The following is a 21,268-nucleotide window of genomic DNA, read 5'->3' as shown; positions in this document are numbered from 1 at the left end:
GGGTTTCTGACCACACCCATGATCAATGGCAGATGTTCTTTGTAGCCCTCTGGGGGCTGTGAGGAAGTTCAGGTAGGGGAAAGAGAGTATTTATGAGGCATAAATCCTTGCAATGCTCCCCAGTGGAGTCTGGGGAGTTTACAGTATTTCACAGTGCTGTGCAATCCCGTGTCTGCCAACTTGAAAGGCAGAGTGGGAGCGACCTGGAGTGTGTCCCTGCCATGGATGATCCTCTGCTACTGGCATGATTTGTGGATGGTTCCTCCTTAATCTGAACAACTGGCTTTAATCAAGAGGTGCTCCTGGACCAAGTGAAGGATGACAACTGGACACTAAATAAGAAATGATGCTGCTATGGGAGGAAATGATTGACGTGTTTGCAACAAGAGCAGAAAACCTGATTTTAAGAAATTGTATTAAATTAAAGTAATTTGCTTTAATTTGTAATAATTTGTGGAAATTGTAAAAAATAAATTTATAGAGAGAAAGAAAGAGAGAGAAGGCTGGGGGACAGCTCCATTGACATAGCTGAGAAAACAGCAATGGTTGGTGTCTCTTTGAACTGCTGCCTTTCAGCTGGTCACTACAAGGGCTCTATAGCTATTAACTAGTGTTTGAGTTTGTCCCCCCCTTCCCCCCCCAAAAAAATCCTTTTTCCTATTGGGTTGTGTCCTTCAGATTATAAACCCAAGGGCAAGGGCTGTCTTATTATATATCATGGATGGGGAACATAGAGTCTCAGAACATCTGGAGTGTAACCACTCCCATCATTTTTACACATGATAAATTAGTGATTCATTTGTCATATTTTAAGGTTCTTATTCTGCCAAATAATTAAACAGATTCTGATCGCCCATAAAATGAGCTGGAATGAATATAAAATATGCATTATGTGCTGAATTGTTGCAGAATACAAATGCTATCTACAAGTGTTTTATTCAATTCAGGTTAAAGGTGGAACAGCTCCTCATGAATATTATTAATTACACAGACTATAAATCCAATAAAAAACTTTCTAGTTTATACTATGACATGATTTAGTACACAGATTTTCCTTTAATTCAGCTATAATTGAAAGTATTGATACAATTCACACTGCATCATTATTTGTAGTGCTGGTTGAAACTCATGGATATTTTAGAAGATTGTGGTAGAAATCTTCCAAATAATGTAGCCCACACAAATATCAAGACGACTTTAAGTATGTCATGCAGCAATTTGGTTGACATTTAAAAAAGAAATTTGGCTGAGATCAGGAGGACCACCACTAATGGAAAACAATTAGTTAAAGAATCATACCCCAAGTAAGTTAAAGCATGGATAAAGTTAACTATGCAAGCTTTAATGGTGGCATTTTATAAAGAGAACTGTTTTGTGTTCATTGTGGACTGGAGCAGGGGGTGGGGAGCCTCTGGCCCATGGGCCAATCTTGGCCCACCAGGGAGTCCAATTTGGCACTGCATCAGTTGGCATCACTTGTGACATCAGTGGATGGTGGGAAGGCAGGGAATTCAGCATTTCCTGCAGGTAGTAATGCTGAATTCCAGCAGGGAACAGGCACCAATTCATGGGTTAAATCGTGCCACGCTGGATGCAGGTGAGTGACAGATTGGCTATGAGATGCCTGTTAAATGCTGGCTTCTTTCTCCCCATCCCCCAATGGGGAGAGCAGAAAGAATGGCTTTGCTACCCCTATGTTTTGTGAAGTGCTGAGCATAGGGCTCACAACACCATTTGTGCTGCTGTTTCTAAAAGCCTGACAGCAAGCTGGCTGTGAGGCACCTGGGAATACAGTGCAAGGACCTTTGGCAGGTCGGTGGGACAACCAACCTGTTCATCTTGTCATGCAAAAATGACACTACGTGACTGACAGTTAGGCAAGCCCACCCACCTCTCAAATTTGGCCTCTTGGAGTAAAAATAATAATTGTATCCACCCTTGGAATAGAACCAAAGAATCCCAGCTGCAGCCATAGACTTCTGATGGGAAAACTTCTAAAATCAGTTAAAATTTATCATTGAAATGTTTAGGAATAAGGAGTTCATGTCCCAACACCAGCTATGTTTCTCTAAAGAGGAACAATATTCAGTTAGGTATGTTTGGTCTGTAATGTCTGTTTCCAACTACCTGAAACTATACTTCATTAGTCTAGGTATACAAATGTACATTCTATACACTGTGTTGTGTAATCTTATTTGGTGGAATGCAATATATATCTATGTTGGTGGCTTTTCTATTTTCAAGTGTTGTATTCTAAGGTGTGTAAAGGATAAATGGGCAAGTGTATTTAAATGCCTCATACAACCAGGTCCAATTTTTAAAAATATACATATTAACACTAGGCTTCGGCTTGCAGAGCTACATTTCCATCTAACATTATGGGAATGTAGGGTCAAGTTTTCACAATGTGCATATGCTGCTTGGGCAGCTGCTGTTGCATTCAATAACTGTCCAAATGAACTCATGGAGTACAAATCACATACTTAGCACATTCCTAAGGGATCTTGGGAGAATTCTGGTTGGCATAACGGGCACTCTTCTTAATATCCTAGGTTACTCTGTGGAATGCAGATATCACTTAAGTGGTTGACAGGATGGCTCCCAAGTGCCTTCTCTTGCTAGGTAGAGCCTGTTCAGCTACCTCATGTAACTGAGAGCTAAAAGCAGGCAGGGAGAGTGCCAGAATATAAGCAGCAAAACTCACTGGCTCTGACCTAACAAAATTCAGAGCTCATTATCAAGCCTATTCTATGGTGGTGATGACAGTGAAGAGGGAATACTTCTCCACGGCTACTGTGTCCTTGCAGTGCTTCTTATAAGAGCTTTTCTGAGTGATTCATGGCCTACTTTGACTTGGCCCAGCTGCTGATGTCACGTTTGATGATGACGTGTATACCACTTTGAGGACAAGCTCACGCATGCATGCTGTAATTTGATGCCAAGGTTGTGAAAGTTATAGCTAGTGATAAAGTGCCCCATTTGATCCTGTGTTACTGGATGAATTTCACTTACAGTGGCATCAGGATACGAGCAAGGCTCTTGAACAAACACACCCAATTCAGGTGAGGTAGTGGAAATGTTAAATGCGTCTTGCATCTTCATCATGCAGTTTCTGTTACACACTGAAGATACAATTCTTTATCCTGGCCTTTTGACACCTGAGATGTATATTTGCATGACTCACCCTATATTGCGATTGTAACTTGTTTAAAACTGCTTTTAACATTGTAGCTTAAATTGTTGAAACCCTTCATGGGTGCTGAAAGATATATAAATGTTAGTAATAATACATCAGCTGGACCATCTTCTCCTGCGGCATTCTTGTGGTTGCCCTGCCATCTAGATGTGACAGGTAGGGACTAGAAGGGGCTATTCGTAGTTGTGGCACACACCTTGTGCTGTTCCTGCAATGTTTTCCTAGACCTTATTTCATATAGTATGGTTTCTGTTTGTCTATATGTAATATTACCTTTGTGTAGGTAGGGAGGGAAACTAGTATGTAGTGTGGGCCTGAGAAACATAGCTATCTCTCTAATAAAGTAATTACAATAGAAGTTTTCTTTCCTTATAGTAATTCATTGTGGTCCATGGGGTCACGAAGAGTCGGACACGACTAAACGACTAAACAACAATCACAAAAAGGACAAAGTTATCAATTTGTTCTTTGGGGGAGAAGGCGACAAAGAAATTGATCTGTATACTGTTCTTTGCTTACCTGAACATGATGGAAGCTGGTCATAATCCTGGGATGTTCTATGTGTTTTCATATTTTCACCAGTTAATCTTCGAACTGGAGGTAAAGGAACTAAGCCATTTACAGGATCAAAGAAAAGATCTATACAATTTTAAAAACAAAAGGAATTTTTATATTCATAGGACAATTATAGTAATCAAAGAATATGAAGATCAGAAATGAATACAAATGAGATCACTGATGGACTAATAAATATAGGCTTAATTCAAATGTCACAAAATGTGCTATGGAATTGTGCACTCCTCCATACCAACATGCAGATTTCCCCTTTCCTCCCATGCTATGTCAACCAGGAAAATCACAATCAGGCGAAATTTGCCTCCAATCTCAAGGTGAAAAATACAAATAAGCCTCTGGTGCCTACCCTACATCAAACCTTGTCATGCTGTTTTTCAATACTGCAGCCATTGCTCCCCACTCCACCCGCTAAGCAACAGCACATTTTTTTAAAAAACAAAAACAACTCTGAGCAGCAAGAGTGGAATTACATTCAGACAACAGGGCTTCTGTACTACCTCCTCCTCCCCACTACAGCTCCCAAGTTCCCCTGAAAAATCATTCTTGAGGATACAAGACTCTCCAAAACAAGATGGAATGCTCTTTGCTGTAGTATAGCAACAGAGTGGTCTGTATCAATAGTAAACAGTGAGAACAGAAGTAGATCCAAATGGTGGTATTTTTTAAGGATTAGGGCAATATAAGGCTACTTCAAGAGATTTGGACAATGTTGTGCGGTAGGCGCTGTACACTGTTACTTCACTATTTCAGAAAAAACTATTAATTTTGCAATAGTCCTGTAACATATGCTTCTTCGTCTTCATCATTAGAAAAAGAGTTTCAGTTTGAGACTGAGTTGCGTGCACACAGACACCTGCTGCATGATTTCTCCAATATGCCTCTTTGAACTTCAAGTGCCCTATCCAGAAGTGGTGCATACATTTGTTATTTGTCAAAGTTCCTTGCAATTTATCATTCACTATACTGCACATAAATCACCTAACTTTCTTACGATGTCCAAATAGTAAGTTTATAGTTAGAAATATGACCAAAGCTAGCTAGCACTTGATGACAGTTCCCGCCCTGTCTATGTCTCTACTAGAAGATGAAAAATGTATTCCCTTTTAAACTCTTACCTGCAGGAGGAAGGTAGAGTTCGTGTCCCGACAAAGGTCTGCTTCCTGCAATGAGTGGCTTTGATTGCTCAATGAGGCTGTGGCGTGCAGGGGGTGGTGGAGGGGGAAGTGAGGGTGGCGGGTTGTCAGATGCATCTTCGCCTGCATTGAGAGAAAACTCATTAAATAAGCGAATCTTCATTAATGCGATGATCAAAAGTGAAACCTAAAATTGATTTTCTCCGGCCAGGAAGAGAGGTGCTTCCTCCAGAGGTTTATCAAGGAGTTCAGTGACTCCAGTAATGAAATTGTGCATCATAAAAGTGAGGCTTCCAAACAATACTTAATGCATGCTGTGAATGACCTTTCGCTGTATCGTTTTTAGAAGTTTTCTCTGGGTTGTAAAATTATCTGTACAACTGCATTTGAGCTTTCGTGCATTGTGGATTCAATGATGAATGCAGGATGAACTTTCTTTTAGGTGATTATGACAGATCATAATTGAACCCACAAACAAGTACATATATTGTATGCTCACATGAGCTGTAATTTTGGCACATAGCATCACTACCAGGAAATGCTTATTGACAAGGCAAGGGTCTAAATAGCAAGAATCCATGGCAGGATCCATGGACCTATCAGCTCAATTCACTGAGTGGGAAAATACAATGGCAGCAAAGATGAGGATAGAACTAGAAATCTTAATGACTTTAAAACGACCACCATAGTATAACAAAGTAGAATAAGGCTTGTGATGTCATTTCTTAGAGCTTTTGAATTCCATTGTGCTTTTAAAACTTTGCTTTATGCAATAATCGTCTCACCTATAAATGTATTACTTAAGTTATAGCCTGGGATACAAAGAAGTCCATGTGCAGGAGAGTTGTTCTTCCCTTCTAAAAAGCAGCACCTAGTATCACGTTAGAGTCATTTGTATTCAACTGATTGACTACAAGATATTTTTGCTGTGCTACATTTTATCATTTAAAATATATCTAGTTATATATGCATGTGTGTTCATTTATGTCAAGTTTAAACATATACAATATACCTACAATTTGTGGCATTGTTTGGTCTAATATGTTAAAGTAGCCCAACTATGAATTCAAAAAAGACGACAAATTCATTATTCCACCAGCTCTCCTCTGCATAATTTATGCTACAAAAATGGATGTAAAATAATGTATTACCTGGAGGGTGCACAAGCAGATCATAATCGGAGGGAGTCCTGTTGACTACTGAGCCATGTTTCAAGTTTTCCCTCAAAGGAGGTCGTGCAGGTGGTAAAGGTACTGGAACAGTAGGCTCAAAGGTATCACCTAAATAGCAAAAGTAGATTTCTTAAAACTGCACCTTAAAAAATAATCTGGTTTTCTTCTAAGGATGGAAAAACAAAGTTTAGACGTCATACCCATCTCTGGATGTTTCAATCTTTTCATTTCAGAGGCGGAATTGTGTGTTTCGCTAATTATTCCATTCTCACATACACTGAAAGCAGAGATCAAACACTGGCATGTTAGTTATATGAAAAAGGCAATTCACCATAGATAATCATTAATTCATTAAGCCATTGTGTTTCTAAAAAAAAAAAGCCTACTGGTTTAGCTTTCTAAAATGGGGACAGGGGTCAGAAAACTAAAAACATTACTAATGAATAACAATTTTTTAAAATTGAAATAGTCTTAATGTAACTTTTATTCCTATCTTTGTAAACCACTTCAAGGTGCATTTATAATGGTAAGTGGTACAAAAAATTAGTTAAAAATAAATATTATCTCTGGGAAAGAATTCAAGAGCAATGCGAGGGTGCCACACCCTTTTCTTTTGTACTTGGTTGGAAAATGGAATTTTTGATGCCCAGAGTTAATGGATTACCCTTTTTTGTGCTTTTCAGAGTTGCTATACCACTCAGTGTGAGAGACCTAACCAATATAGGGGTGACCCTACAGATGCCATGTGGCTGTTTGCATAGCATTACATTGCCCCAGATGGAGCTGGGTGAATGAGCTGGTTTTAAATTATGCTTAATGCTGCTATATAGTTTTAATGCTCTGTAACAACTGGTTGACTGGGGATTAGTTGAGTTATCTATATGGCTGGAATAAATGAATGTGAGTGAGGTTTGGCTGTGGAAGATGGTTAAGGATGTATTTGGGAGTGGTTACAGGTGTAGGGATGTGTGGGTATAATGAAACTGCAGCTTCTACTTCAGTTATTTTGCTTAGTTACTAATTATACTGTTTTATGCAGTTTTTTGCAGTCAGTTGATTTTTATCTAATATTTTATGTTTACGTTTTGTTTTCCTGTTAATTAGGTTATTTTAAATGTGAATTTTTAAATAATTTAACTTTGTAATGTTTTGTTTTATTTTGTAATGTTTTGTTTGATGCCTTGATTCAGTCTGTAAGCAGTTTTGAGATTATTATGATGTTTTAAATATAAAGCAATGTAGACATTATTTAAGCAAACAAACAAGCATCTGGAGCATCACCTTTAAAAAAGTTATATCGACCACATCATATTTTGTATGAAAATGATAGTAGTTGGTATCACCCTAATTTGAACATTTGCATCAATAAATTAAAACATGAAATTAAACTTAAACAAGATACACTATCATGCCAAAGAATGATTCCACCATTGCCTTCAAACCATGCCTTACCGAATGTGAGACTTTATATTATGACAATGAGGTGACTGTGAAGTCAAAGAAACAGGATGGGATGAAGGAATCTTGTATTCATCTTCTTCTAAACATTCTCTTGGTTTCTCAGGAAGGGAATTTTTAACAGGAACAGGAGACCTCAAGAGAAAAGTATATCAAACCCATATAAGTTTCGTTGTTATAGTAGCATATATTGATGGCATTTATTGGTGACTTAAATTGAGGTTTTTCCAGGTCTTGATTAGCAGAAGGTCACCTAATAGGCTTCCCAACTGAGGAGGGATTTGAACCAACAACTTTCCTGGATCCAAATGCAAAATTCATTGTGTCACTCATTTGGTGATTTTTCACACTGTATGTAACAAAAATATGCAATAAATTCAGCATAAATATGAACGGAATATGATGCTTATTGATAAGGTAGCTAAGTTTTCTGTTAGAGCTAAGGGAAATTATGAGATTTCTGGTGCCCCCTCAGTTAGATATTAGAAGCAGTGGACACTTGACCCTTAACATAGTAATGTTATCTTCAGCTGATGTCCCAAAGGAGAGAGAGAGATAACGGGAACTTAATTTTTTTCTAATCATTCATCAAATGATCCTGAAATACTATATAATGCAGATGCCCAATATTAAATGACAGAGAGATGCCATGTTTAGCAAGATCTGCACACTTCCATTTTCATTAGTTTAGGAACAAACTAAATGCAAGTTTAAGAAAGCCTGATTGAAGAAAAAGACAAGCAACAACCATTGTGGGTGGAGAAGAACTAGGGACGGGTAAAATAGAAAATACTTAGTTGTTTCCTATCAATGGCTTTTCCACTCAAATTTCTTCCCATCCACTGTGCAGGGTGGGTTCCAGATATCTGTTTTAACTATTACACTTCATTCAATGTACTACATAAATTGAGTAAGGTGATTCCACATGTTCAACCTGGCCATTATGGGCAAGTTAAGAGTGTGAAAGCCAAGTGATAGAGTGAGAGTTCTACATATACAGTCATACTCGGGTTATGGCTGCTTCAGGTTGCGTGCTTTCGGGTTGCACACCGCGCCGAACCCGGAAGTCCCGGAATGGGTTACTTCCGGGTTTTGGCGCTTTGCACATGCGCAGAAGTGCCGAATCATGACCCGCGCATGCGCAGATGCGGCGCTGTGGGTTGTGAATGTGCCTCGTGCATGGATCACATTCGCAACCCGAGCGTCCGCTTTCTTAAACATACTCCAAAGTTTGAAGAAGAAAAGAAGAAAGTCAGTTAAAAGAACTCAAGACATTTTTAAAAATGTGAAGCAGAAATTTAACTGACAGTAACAGAAAATGGATTTTCAGTAGAAGATGAGAAACTGAAATTTAAATATTCCTGCAGTGCAATATTTAACCACCTTCTGTAGAGGGAGCCAAAGCACATCATATATTCAAACAAAGAGGTTTCTGCCTCTTGTCTATACCCCAACTAAATATTTGAAGCTAAAAGTGTTAGCACAATTTTAAATTTAATGTTGCTAACCCACAAAACCAGGAGCATAGGATAAAGCTTCATGTGTTCCTAAAGCCCTTCCATTTTCTCTAGACTTAGTTTAAACCATGTTGAATCCTCATTTGCCTTACTTAAATGTGGTTGACTATTGCATCTGAATAGATTAATTTTTGTCTTAAAATCTAGTTTGTTTTTACTTCAGGGGAATTACCCACCTTAGTTCACTCAATCCAATTTGGTACATCCAAATTAACTTAACTTTGAACCCATCAAATGATCTTATTGTTAATGAACTCAAAGAGGCTTACTAAAGTCTCTTATTTATCTGATGGGATCTCATTGAGTTTCCTGGCATATATTGATATGTTAGGCTGAAATCCTACCCACAACTACCCTGAAGGAAGCTTTATGGAATTCAGTGAGACTTACTCCTAGGTAAGTAGGTCTAGGATTGTGACCTTAACCATGTAAGAATGGTTTATTTAAAGGTAACTCCTATGTTCTGCAAATAGCTTTGGAAACCTCATTCTGCTTTAAAATCTCCCTACTACTGTAATATATTTGCGACAGTCTTTTGGATTCCCATTTAAGTTACAATAGGCATAAAATATTATTGGTGGATCTGGCTAATTTTACAATGCTATTAATAAACATGTCAAAAATGCTGTATGCTTTAAAATGTTCTCCTATTTATTTTAAGCATTTATATCCTACTCTTCAAAAACCTATTAAGGGCAACTTATCAATAAACTCATACTCATCAATAAGCTCATACCAATGACAAACTTAGTTGGTCTCTAAGGTGCTACTGGAAGGATTTTTTTATTTTTGTTTTATCAATAAACAAATCAGCATTGATTGATTGATTGATTGCACTCAACAATACAATGACTTCTAAGCATATTAAAGTTCCACAGTTCCACAAGAGAGTCACATCATATAGTTTGCCCTGAAAATGTTAATTGTTTTCCAATCAGCAGAAAAGGAACATTCCATCTTCCGAAGCTTTACAATGAGTAAAAAAAGCTCATGGAAAGTGTTTGTTTGCCATTAACAAGATCTGCTGTGCTTAAACAGCATGGCACATCCAGCTTACAAAGCAACAGACATATAGCAAAAAGCCGTTTCTTGCAACTATTAACCTATGTATGCTACCACTACAATACACTTTGGCTATTTATGAGGAAGTATCATGTTCTGAGAGCCTGCTACTGGGTCAGTAAAGCAAGAAGTTAAAACAAAGAACATCTGGAAACACAGCATAATATTAGGATGGTTAGAGGTTACCAAGAACAATAACCTAAACACAGAACACATTCCACATATGATGCATTTACTTTGTATTAATTCAATACAAATGTGCACAATAAAAGAATGTACACGCCACATTATGACCAGTAGGAAACCAAGATAAAAACTGTGACCATTAGAAGGCAGGGAAAGCATACTAATGAACCCAAGAAAACACTTCATTATTAGTCAATTGAAAGAAGTGGTTTCTTGGGCTCATTAGTATGCATTTACCCTAAGTTCCTATTTGCCTTTGGCTAGTATCTGAGGCTGGGCTGCATCTTTTCTATGAAATAAAGGATGGGGGTGGGGAAGAGTATATTTCTTGTTCAGTTCTGAGAAGCAAACCATAGGATCTAATCAAATGGGGCCTAGAATACATTTGATGGTTTTTTCCCTCCTGGGGAGCTGTTTCAACAAGATATACAAAATGAACTGCTAACATGCTTATTCCCTCTGTCATGATGAACTGGGAGTAGGGGAAGAAGCAGAGTAGCTCTTCATATTTTAGAGTGTCTCCTTGAGAGGCAAAATTCCCATTTCCACCACATGCTAATTCTGGTTTTTACAACAACCCTTTAGTAAAAAAAAAAGGTAAAGGGACCCCTGACCATTAGGTCCAGTCGCGGACGACTCTGGGGTTGTGGTGCTCATCTCACTTTACTGGCCAAGGGTGCCGGCGTACAGCTTCCGGGTCATGTGGCAAGCATGACTAAGCCACTTCTGGCAAACCAGAGCAGTGCACGGAAACACTGTTTACCTTCCCGCTGGAGGTATTTATGTACTTGCACTTTGATGTGCCAGAACTTGACCAAAGAATGACGTTCATCTGCTGTATAATTGACGCATTGTCCCACAATCGGATCTGGAGGAACTAGAGCAGGCATCCCCAAACTTCAGCCCTCCAGATGTTTTGGACTACAATTCCCATCTCCCCCGACCACTGGTCCTGTTAGCTAGGGATCATGGGAGTTGTAGTCCAAAACATCTGGAGGGCCGCAGTTTGGGGATGCCTGAACTAGAGCATGCTGGTTTTTCATTTCATATTCTTCCAGCAGGAAATTCACCTGTTTCTTGTAGATATGCATCTTTTTCGGGTGTTTTAAAATCACTCACAGACAAGGTATATTTTAGTATTAAAAGAAATTTAATTTGTTGACTTAATCAAGCCAACTTTCCTTTCCCTCATACTTTGTAAGCCAGGCATCCCCAAACTTCGGCCCTCCAGATGTTTTGGACTACAATTCCCATCTTCCCCGACCACTGGTTCTGTTAGCTAGGGATCATGGGAGTTGTAGGCCAAAACATCTGGAGGGCCGCAGTTTGGGGATGCCTGTTGCAAGCAGTATTTTTAACTTTAAAATAAAACTTACTTCATATTCGGCAAAACTGAGGCAACTGGAGGAGGTGGTGAGAGCCGAGGTGGAACATCATACTCTTCATTTCCTAGATGGCCGTTTGAAAATATCTGCACAAGATGGATTTCTCAGTATTATAACTCTTCCACAATGTGTAGGTAAAATCAATAACTGGATGCATTATTTAAGTCCTTCCCCTCAAATTTAATGTATCTCAATCTGCTCTTTGTAGTCCAATACCAATATAAAAGGTAAAGGTAAAGGGACCCCTGACCATTAGGTCCAGTCGTGACCGACTCTGGGGTTGCGCTGCTCATCTCGCTCTATTGGCTGAGGGAGCCGGCGTACAGCTTCCAGGTTATGTGGCCAGCATGACTAAGCTGCTTCTGGCGAACCAGAGCAGCACACAGAAACACAGTTTACCTTCCCGCCGGAGCGGTACCTATTTACCTACTAGCACTTTGATGTGCTTTCTATACAAATAGTGGTCTTCTTCGGAACTCCAGGCATTTAACACAGACTGGCCTAGTCTGTGTGAAGACAAACCACGGCTTACTGTGTACAAACAAGCTTCTGAGGAGAATATTGTGGCTGCTTTGTTCCGCTCTGGTTGTTCTGCTGCTGTGTGTCACACTGAGCTAAGCCATAAGGCTTCATATGTAATCTGAACCAGGGCTCATGGTTTAGCTCTCTCCAAAGTAACCATGAATCATAACCAAGGTTTGTTCTTTGTTTACAGCATAGGGTTAGTCTGGAGAGAGCTAAACTATGAGCCAGAGTTTGAAAGACACACTAATCTATTGATGAGCTCACTATGGCACAGCAGCAAAACAACTGGGAAGAAGCAAAGTAGACAGAATCTCATCCCCAGGAGGTTGCACCAACCCATGGTTTGACTTAATCTGATGTGCAATCCAGGCCTGTATATTCATTCTATTTTCCTTCCTGTCTTACTCTTCTCTCTTACTTAAATAAATGTATTTATAAAAACTCAAAGAAATCTCCAGAAAACCACAAAACAGGAAAAAATGAAGCTATTAGCAATAGAAAGTCACTATCATAATAATTTGATTTAAGTTTTTAATAGCTCCCTCTTTCTGGCCTTTTTTGTAACCAAGTAACCTACAAATTAAAGTATACAAGCTGTAGCATTACTTTAAATGAGCAGATGTAATTATTATTTGATTGCTTACAGGATTTCAATTATAGAGCTATCAAATGATAAGTAAAGAACAATAAAACGGCACTTGAACTTGTGGGCAACAGTGCCAGGGTGTGAAATAAAATTAAGCTTCATGCACCATGGATCTCTCACCTTGGCACTTTCTGAAGGCAAATCATGGCGTCTGTGTTTTCGCAGAAAAACTGGATCAGAACCCATTCGACAGTGCCGTCCATTAATATTTGAGCTTGCTGTGAGTCCAGGTTTGGGAGAACCATCGCCTCCTACTATTCGACATCCTGCAATATTATTAGTTCCACACACCTCTCTGGGGCACCAGGCTTCGAGTGGCATAGGCTGGTCTCTGGAAGGCACACTTTCAGGATGATGCAAGTGTCTGCTTAACCTATTATCTGGTGGAATGGGTGGGGGTCTTTCTGGTGGAGGTGGGGGAGGATCTCGTACAGGTGGCGGTGGTGCAGGAAGAGGCTTGTCTTGCTTCCTCATCATGCATGGAGAAGACTAGTGAGACACAACAGAAAGTAATATATCTATAACTGCATGCATTAAAAACAGGTTTGCTTTATTCACAGAATTATCTTCAGAAAAAAAACTAAGCAAGGATTTAAAGCACCGGGAAAGCTATTCTCTACCTGCAATGTTATTCATTTCCCACATAGCCCAATCCCAATTATTACAAGTGAGATTGTAATAATAATTCTTGACAGGAAGTTGAAATTTAAAAGATCTATTTTCTTTATGGGTCCCATATAAGTGGGAAGCGATATTCTGCATCTATGGCATTTATTGGCAAGCAAATAAAATATTATTTGCATGTTCACACAGCACCAAACATTTGCTAAGTAATAATGACCAGAGACCAGCTGAAAACTTTAAAAATAAAAACACTATAAAATAGGTAATGTGAGATATAAAGTATTCATTACAAATAAGAAAATCAGCAGTATACTCAATTCCCAGGATACACCATCATGTTCATCATCTTAAACTAATGTCTTACTCAAGGCTAAAGACCAGCTGCACTGACCCTTCACTGCCAGTTTAAATGACAGTTAATTAAAATTATGATAGCAATGAATAAATATTTTACGTACTTCAGTTGTCTAAGCATTATGCAACTAGAATGAAATTTAATTTGCAAATAGAACTGCCAAGTTGAAGGCAAAATGCTGATAAAAAGTAAATTGTCAGTTATCACTGGTCATCCACACACATACAGGTAGGCACACAGACTCACTAATACGTTTTCAAAGCATGCCTTCAACATTCAATTAAAAATCTAATTATATTTGGTGTACCAATTACAACCCAAGTGATCTTGCTTTAGGAAGAATGCTTGTGCAAGACTGTACTATTTTGTTGACTATTCTTTCTGCCTTAAAGAAAGCCTATTTTTTTCTGAATGCTTTCCCTCTTAAAGAGCATTTACAATTTGCTGAGAGTACAGCTATTCCTTTTATGTAATTGTAAACCATGGATCGCTAATTTCCCACCTTAATTTCAACAACATATGACAAGTACAAATTATGGGTGGTATTCATCCAAGTACAGCAAAAGCTTGTAGCTGCACAATGGAACTTCCATCTTCTCCTCCGCTCCCACCAAATCCTCTAAATCTGTTCTGGTGAACCCTCCAACTATCTGGAACAGATTTGGAGAAGGTGCAGGATATGTGCAGGAAGAGGAGAGGGAGGTGAAAATCTGTTGTACAAATGGAAATGCTTCTGCTAATGAAACATTTTCATTTGATACCACTTTATGCATATGGAAATGAAGATAAATTTGAAAACATTGCACAATTTAAATGTAAGTCAGATAATGAATTTTTCAAAGGCTGCATTTGCATGTAATGCAAAGCCAATAACCATCTTTTATTAAGCCAAACTGTGCATGGTACACGATTCTCCCTTCATTCACGGAGGTAAGGAAATCATGAAGCAGGCTAGCTTCGTGTTGCATCCAAGGTTGTGGCTTGTTAGGGCAAAGCAAACCATGAGGTCAAATTCAGATGTAACACTAAGTTGGCTTCTCCATGGCTTTGGAAAGAGGTGAAAAGTGAGAACACTTGCACTGTGTGCACCAGTATGTAGCTTGCACACAAAGGATTAAGCCAAGCTTTATGACTTCATGTTATGTGTGAACACGGCCACTGTTTTTCACTTGCTATTTAGCTTTGCAAACTGGAATAATAAATAGTGTGCTCTATTGGCATACTTAAGTATTCATAGAAAGGTGAGATACAAGTAAAATTTGACACCAGCATTTCTACTGCATTAAATTGGTATGGCATGGGATGGGGGATAGTACAATAGAAACATGGTGGTTTTTTAAAATGTCACAGGGATGCCTATGTTAAACATATAGCTTAGATTCTAATGCCTAAAATAATGTATGCTTTGTGGTATTTTTACTAACTCTAAATCACTGGGGATCTTTACTACAGCTCTGTAATGGGTCCCAGGTTGACCATAAAAATTACTTTTAACCCAACTCTGGATGCAGGGTTATGTGGGTCTACAAAGTGGGAGAACAAGGTGTGTTTTTTTGTGGGGAGGGGGTTTGAACAGTCCAGAATAAACTGTTTTAAACTACAACTGGGTTTAAAAAATAATAATCCCCTTTTTCTTACATCCTTACCAAGTGCATGCACAGAGGATAGGAACTCACAATGTACTGCCTGCTCCTGCAAAGGCAAATGAATATCGGATGGGGGAGGAAGAGGTATGGAGTGACAGAAGAAAAGTCAGTTGAGTGATGGAAGAAAAGCAGTGAAGATCAAAGATGAAGAGGAGGAGCAGTGGAGAAAGCAAAGGGAAAGCAGTGGGGATGAAAATCTAAGTGTGAAAGAAAAAGAGGCGGAGGTAGACCAGTCTTCATCCAGAGATACCATTGTCATTCAACAGCAGCAGCCAGCACCAAATGACTGGGAAGCTGTAGAAGCAATTATTACTGATTTAACAAGAGTAACATTGCTCTTTATGGGTATATGAGTTATTTGTATTTGATCAGAATTGTTATGTTTATCATTTAGTTGATGTAGTCCGTTGTGAAAAAGCCAATAGATGTTCTCTCTCTAGAGATAGCTAGACAGACAGTGATCAAGACAGAGAAAGGATGTGTGTTGACACAAGTTTTTATCACTGGCTTGAATCTCTTGTGGTGCACGGCTGTCTGCTCCTAAAGCAGTAGTCTGCAAGAATGGTTAAAGTAGCAAGGGCAACTTGAGAAGCCTTCCCATGTACCAGCAGGCATCACATATGTAAGCACTTACAGATCTCATCTAATATTTTGGGTGAGGGTGTCAAAACCATAAACAGTATGAGTAAATAAGACTACCTTTGGTGAGCTAGTAGGGCTGGCACAAGGGGATCGAGCAACTCCCTTTTGAATTAGATCTAGTCGAGGAGGCACTGGTGGGAGGCTAAGATGAGGTCCTTGGAGGGGTTCAGGAAGTGGCTTTCTTCTTTGTGCAAGTGGAGAAGATCCTGGAGATGTCACTGGGGAATTCTGTCTTTCAGTACACTGCAACAGAGTATTCATAAGGGTTGTAAAACATGGTTTTGTTTTTGTTCATTAGGATACTTTCATATACACTTTCAAATTCTTATGGCTTATGCATTAATCAACAATTACACTGGCTATATTGCTATGATGCTCACAATTTATTTTGAAGAGTAAGTATTAAATAGCTATTTTCACAGCTAAATGGCAATTGCAAAGAAATGCAGCAGTGCTAGAATTTGGACAAAGGGAGCAGAGATTCGTATTATGAGGAAGCTAAAGATATTTGCTCAAAGAAAGAGAAATAAAGACAAATGAATATAATTACAAATTATATTCCATATGAGAGCATAAATATACCCTACACCAGGGCTTAACAAATACACTTGCTGGAGGTGGCAACTCTCACACTAGACATCCCACTGAGTTCAGGGGAACAAAACTTTCTAGTGCTGAGGATTTTAGTTTTAAGATTATTTAAGACTGCTCAGTTGGGGAATTTTAGGGTAGCATATTGCTTCAAGTGACAACATCTGGTGCTGAGTCGAGTTCTATTCCAAACTCCAGCAATATTTTCAAAATCTGCAAATAGTTAATTTAATGTACGACAATAATTTAACACAAATTCCTTTGCTCTTCTATATTACATCTTTTAAATGCTGATGTACTAATAAAGCCTACAAGAAAGACACTTTAGCTGGAACAGAATACACTATCTTGGAATTCTTAGCTACATAATCTCATTGAAGTTTTAAGTTAATTAGAAATGAAACTTATTAGAGCAGTACTTGGTTTCTGCAAGTAGGGCTATTCCCAAGAAATGTTACTATGTCTGGAACACCTGCAAAGTTGCTTGAAGATTAAATCCTTGGTATTTCACATATAAACAATGTGCATTCATTGCAATACACATTTTCGTATGGAAGCCTAAACATTTAATTCACACACATTATCTGACACGGATGTCAGTTTTGAATACTTCTTTTTAACCTGTGTTGTTGTTTTTGGAAAATATTTATTGCTGGAGATATTCCAGTGTGCACGCTATCCTTCACAATAAGTGATTATTTGTAATTTTGCTGAGCTTTTTAGCTCTCCAATTGTGTTCCTGACTCATTATTGCCTAACTAGTATTAATGCATTTAAACTGCTTCCATTATCACGGGTGCCACTGTGGTCTAAACTACTGAGCCTCTTGGGCTTGCTGATCAGAAGGTCGGCAATCCAAATCCACGCGAAGGGGTGAGCTCCCATTGTTCTGTCCCAGCTTCTGCCAACCTAGCAGATTGAAAGCATACCAGGGCAAGTAGATAAATAGGTACCACTGCGGCGGGAAGGTAAATGGCATTTCTGTGCACTTTGGCTTCCACCACGGTGTTCCATTGCACCAAACGTGGTTTAGTCATGCAGGCTACATGACCCAGAAAGCTATCTGTGGACAAATGCCGGCTTCCTCGGCCTGAAAGTGAGATGAGCGCTGTACCTCATAGTCGCCTTTGATTGGACTTAACCACCCAGGGGTCCTTTACCTTTACTATCACATCAATAGGTGTAGCTTATCAGCTTTAAAACCTACTTCTAGAGATGAGGTAAGTATTCCACATAGCCCCTCTGCTGAAACTGATTGACTACTCTTTGAGTTTGAACTATTGTCCTGGGGGGGGGGGGATCTTACCTTGGGGAAAGAGGTGCCAGGAGGAGAAGGGAAGGATGATAGGTCAGGTGAAACCCAAGAGGGCCTCCTCTTGGTGGCCAGCTTGCTTTATACATCATTTGTCATGAGATGAGCAATGTCTCATGATATAGTGGCATGGGGAGCTTTGCTGCTGAGCAAAAGCCTCTTTCCGTTCTGTTAAGCTAAGCATTATTTCCATAGGACAGTTGGGAGGGTGGGGCAGAGCATAGGAAATCAGGTTGCTTACATGTCGAGCCCTTATAAAGCCCATCATGGTTTTTCAAAATTTCAACTTGAAAACAAGCAGTCAAACTCCAAGTTCAGCTGAGCAGCTGGGTGTTTGCCCATCCCTACCATTTTCTTATAAGTAAATAAAGTGTGTGAAGCATGAAATACTCCAGTTTCAGTCTGAAAGCTTTTACCATTGAAATAACATGTCCACACTTTGTTCTTTAGTGTTTGTACAGAGTGAATAGACTTTTAAGAATTTGCAGGCTTGAGCCCAAATTAGACTACATGGAATGGAGACACAGAAAAAGGCATAACTGAATAATCATCAGCTTTAGCATTCTGAATCTAGACCAATTACAGTAGCTAGACTTTAATATTGTATGACAACTCGTGCATTGAGAGCATTTGCACATGGTATCTTGGTTGGGTTGATACAAGTTTAATGTAACAGCTATTCCCATTAGAGCTTTCCTGTGAGAAAGATTGTCACTTCGGCTTTGTGATTTATTCCTCAGACATTACAAATTTGCATTTTTTGCATGAAACAGAAAAACGTATCTGAACCTCATTACTTTCTCTTCAGACATTACAAAGCAGCTACTAAATAGGCTCAAGGCAATTGCTCTGGTTCTGGCAAAAGAGTAGCAAACCAGATGGTATAAATGTTTCACAATGCAAAGCAATCTGGATACTGACTCGGCATGATGCACAGCACCATGGAATTCCCAGATTGCTCTGAGACTGCAGCAAGTGGGTAGGGAGATCATGATTTCTGTTAAATGTTCTGAGCATGAAATTGAGTATTTCTGCCTGCAATTGTGCAAACTGTGCTTTAGAAGGTAAACAGGATTCATTTTATTAAATTAGGAGAGGGGTGGGGAAACTCCATCCCATGGGCCAATCTTGGCCTGTTAAGGGTTCCAGTTTGGCCTGCTAGGCCATTTCCCCCAAACTGTTCACATCTGCCCATCTACTGACCTCACTGGGTTTAATTCTACATTGGCTGTGTATTCTATCTGAAGGGAACAGGATCAAATAGCCAAGGCAGCAGAATTTAATCCCTGCTCATCAGTGAGCAGTAATGGCAGCAGAGACTCCTCTTTTCATACACCTGGCTGCTGCCTGTCCATTCACTTAAGGGATAACAGTTGGCTGTTTTAAGCAGCACTTTTGCAAAGGGCTTAAAAACAACCTTGGCACTCCCATGTCAGCCTCCAGAGCTATATTTTAAAGCACATGTTATCTGGAAATATATACATATATATATATACCTTCCGCACAGAAGCTAATCGATTCATCATTAAAGATTCTTCTCTGTCGTCGTCGTCATCCAAGTCGAGCATGGGTATACCAAAACTATCCATAATGCTGCAGCACCTTGTGTTCTCATCTCGGGGATCAAAGGGGTCCACAATTATAGGTTCAGTTCCTTTGATTTCACAGCGGCAGAAAGGACACCCCTGACCATCAGACTCCTATATGGGTGAAAAGCAAAGTCCTTAATTACTGAGCACTATTTTTATTTGTATGTATAGAACATTCCTCAAGAAAAGGGAAAACAGTGAAAAGAATTTTAATTCTTAATTAAAATTACTGCAAAAGAAAACCCAACTGAATGTCTGTTATTCAAATATAGTTCTGTTTTATTTTGTCTTCCAGGCTTGCCTCTTCATGAAAGTTCAGATATACATCTGGACTTGCAGTTCTCACTAACATGTTGCAGTATTGTGAATAACTACACTAATGGAACCTCTCTCATTTGGTAGAATTCCAAAAATTAGGTCAAAAGCTTTCATACCAATGAATTTCCACAAACATTTCTAAGCAATTAGGGACATATTATCTAATAGCTTTCAAAAAGGTCATATTTGTTTACCTTGCACATGAACATCATTGGTATTATGTTACCAAAATTGTTAAGAGGAATAAACATAAATTACCCAATCTGTTTTTCTCCCTAAAGAAGTAAGTTTTTAATTGCGCGTGGTTGTTTTTTACATTTATAAGTAAATGTAACACAAACATAAACAACCGGAGAAAAAAATATGTGTTTTAAAGAACGGAGCAAAAGAAAAGCAGGCAGGCAGAGAATATCACTTTACAGTATACAGTACAGTATAGTTACAGTATAAAGGTAGTATTTGAGGGGAAAAGAAGAAAGTTTTTTTGCTTTTTAACCGCAGGCTACTATGCTTTATCAAGTGCTTTTGAAACTTCTCTCTTTCTCTCTTGTTTATTTATTTCTATATCACATGCATCCTCACACCATTATGAATGTAAATTATATCTATTCAGTCAGACTTGCTTAAATAAGACAATAATCAAGTGACCTTTCACACTGCCTACTGGAAAGGAGTCTCCACATTTTGTCAGGCCTTGATAACTTACCAAATTCTGACTCTGCCTTATCCTCAAAATCAGAATAGGAGTGCTTTCTTGTGTCTGACATTGCTCAGAGCTTTAGAGGCATAGGGAATGCTTCTGAAGCAGGAGGTATTCACATTAAAAGAGATGACTGTTACTAGTAAACTTGACAGTGCATTTGTAGATACCCACTTTGGGCTTTAAAATAAGCAATGACTCTATACAAATGAGTGATTAGCTACACACACATATAAATTTAATTCAATGTTATAAGCATACAGGAATATTAGGGCAGTGCATGAGTATGAGAAAGAAACTACTTAAAAAAACAGGGTAAGTTCCTTTTTCTTATCTTATACATTTTAATTTTTATTTCAACATTTATCTATCCTAGTTTTCTCTCCATTAAAAAGTACTGAGAAGGCTGACATTCAGTACAGAATACCCAGAATAACTGAAGACATGGAGTTGCTTATTTTATTTAATAACACAGATGTTTCACTATGGGAAAAGGGGACTGGCAATTTCTCCTTAGGCATGTCTAATGAGCCATTATGACAGCAATTAAACACTAACCACCAGCAAGTATCAACTGACATTGCTACAGTATGTTCCTTTCATCAACTCATTAATTATACAGAAGTTAAATTTGC

The 21,268-nt window shown here is 38.7% G+C and overlaps 1 protein-coding gene across 2 annotated transcripts in view; it reads right to left on the bottom strand.

The window, feature by feature from the left end:
• Positions 1-21,268, bottom strand: part of CBLB (Cbl proto-oncogene B) — a 65,122-nt gene that overhangs the window by 5,742 nt on the left and 38,112 nt on the right. For both annotated transcript variants that reach the window (XM_035114303.2, XM_035114304.2), the window contains exons 10-18: positions 19,523-19,726; positions 16,181-16,366; positions 12,977-13,345; positions 11,677-11,771; positions 7,530-7,670; positions 6,278-6,354; positions 6,057-6,185; positions 4,888-5,028; positions 3,716-3,835 (exon numbers count right to left, since the gene is read on the bottom strand). In XM_035114303.2, coding sequence (XP_034970194.1) covers positions 3,716-3,835; positions 4,888-5,028; positions 6,057-6,185; positions 6,278-6,354; positions 7,530-7,670; positions 11,677-11,771; positions 12,977-13,345; positions 16,181-16,366; positions 19,523-19,726 — 1,462 coding nt within the window. The remainder of the gene's footprint in view (positions 1-3,715; positions 3,836-4,887; positions 5,029-6,056; positions 6,186-6,277; positions 6,355-7,529; positions 7,671-11,676; positions 11,772-12,976; positions 13,346-16,180; positions 16,367-19,522; positions 19,727-21,268) is intronic.

This window comes from Zootoca vivipara, chromosome 4, assembly GCF_963506605.1.
Source record: "Zootoca vivipara chromosome 4, rZooViv1.1, whole genome shotgun sequence".
In the NCBI taxonomy this organism is placed as follows: domain Eukaryota; kingdom Metazoa; phylum Chordata; class Lepidosauria; order Squamata; family Lacertidae; genus Zootoca; species Zootoca vivipara.
The sequence above is the reverse complement of the archived record's forward strand: the minus strand, read 5'-3'. Positions and strand labels throughout refer to the sequence as shown.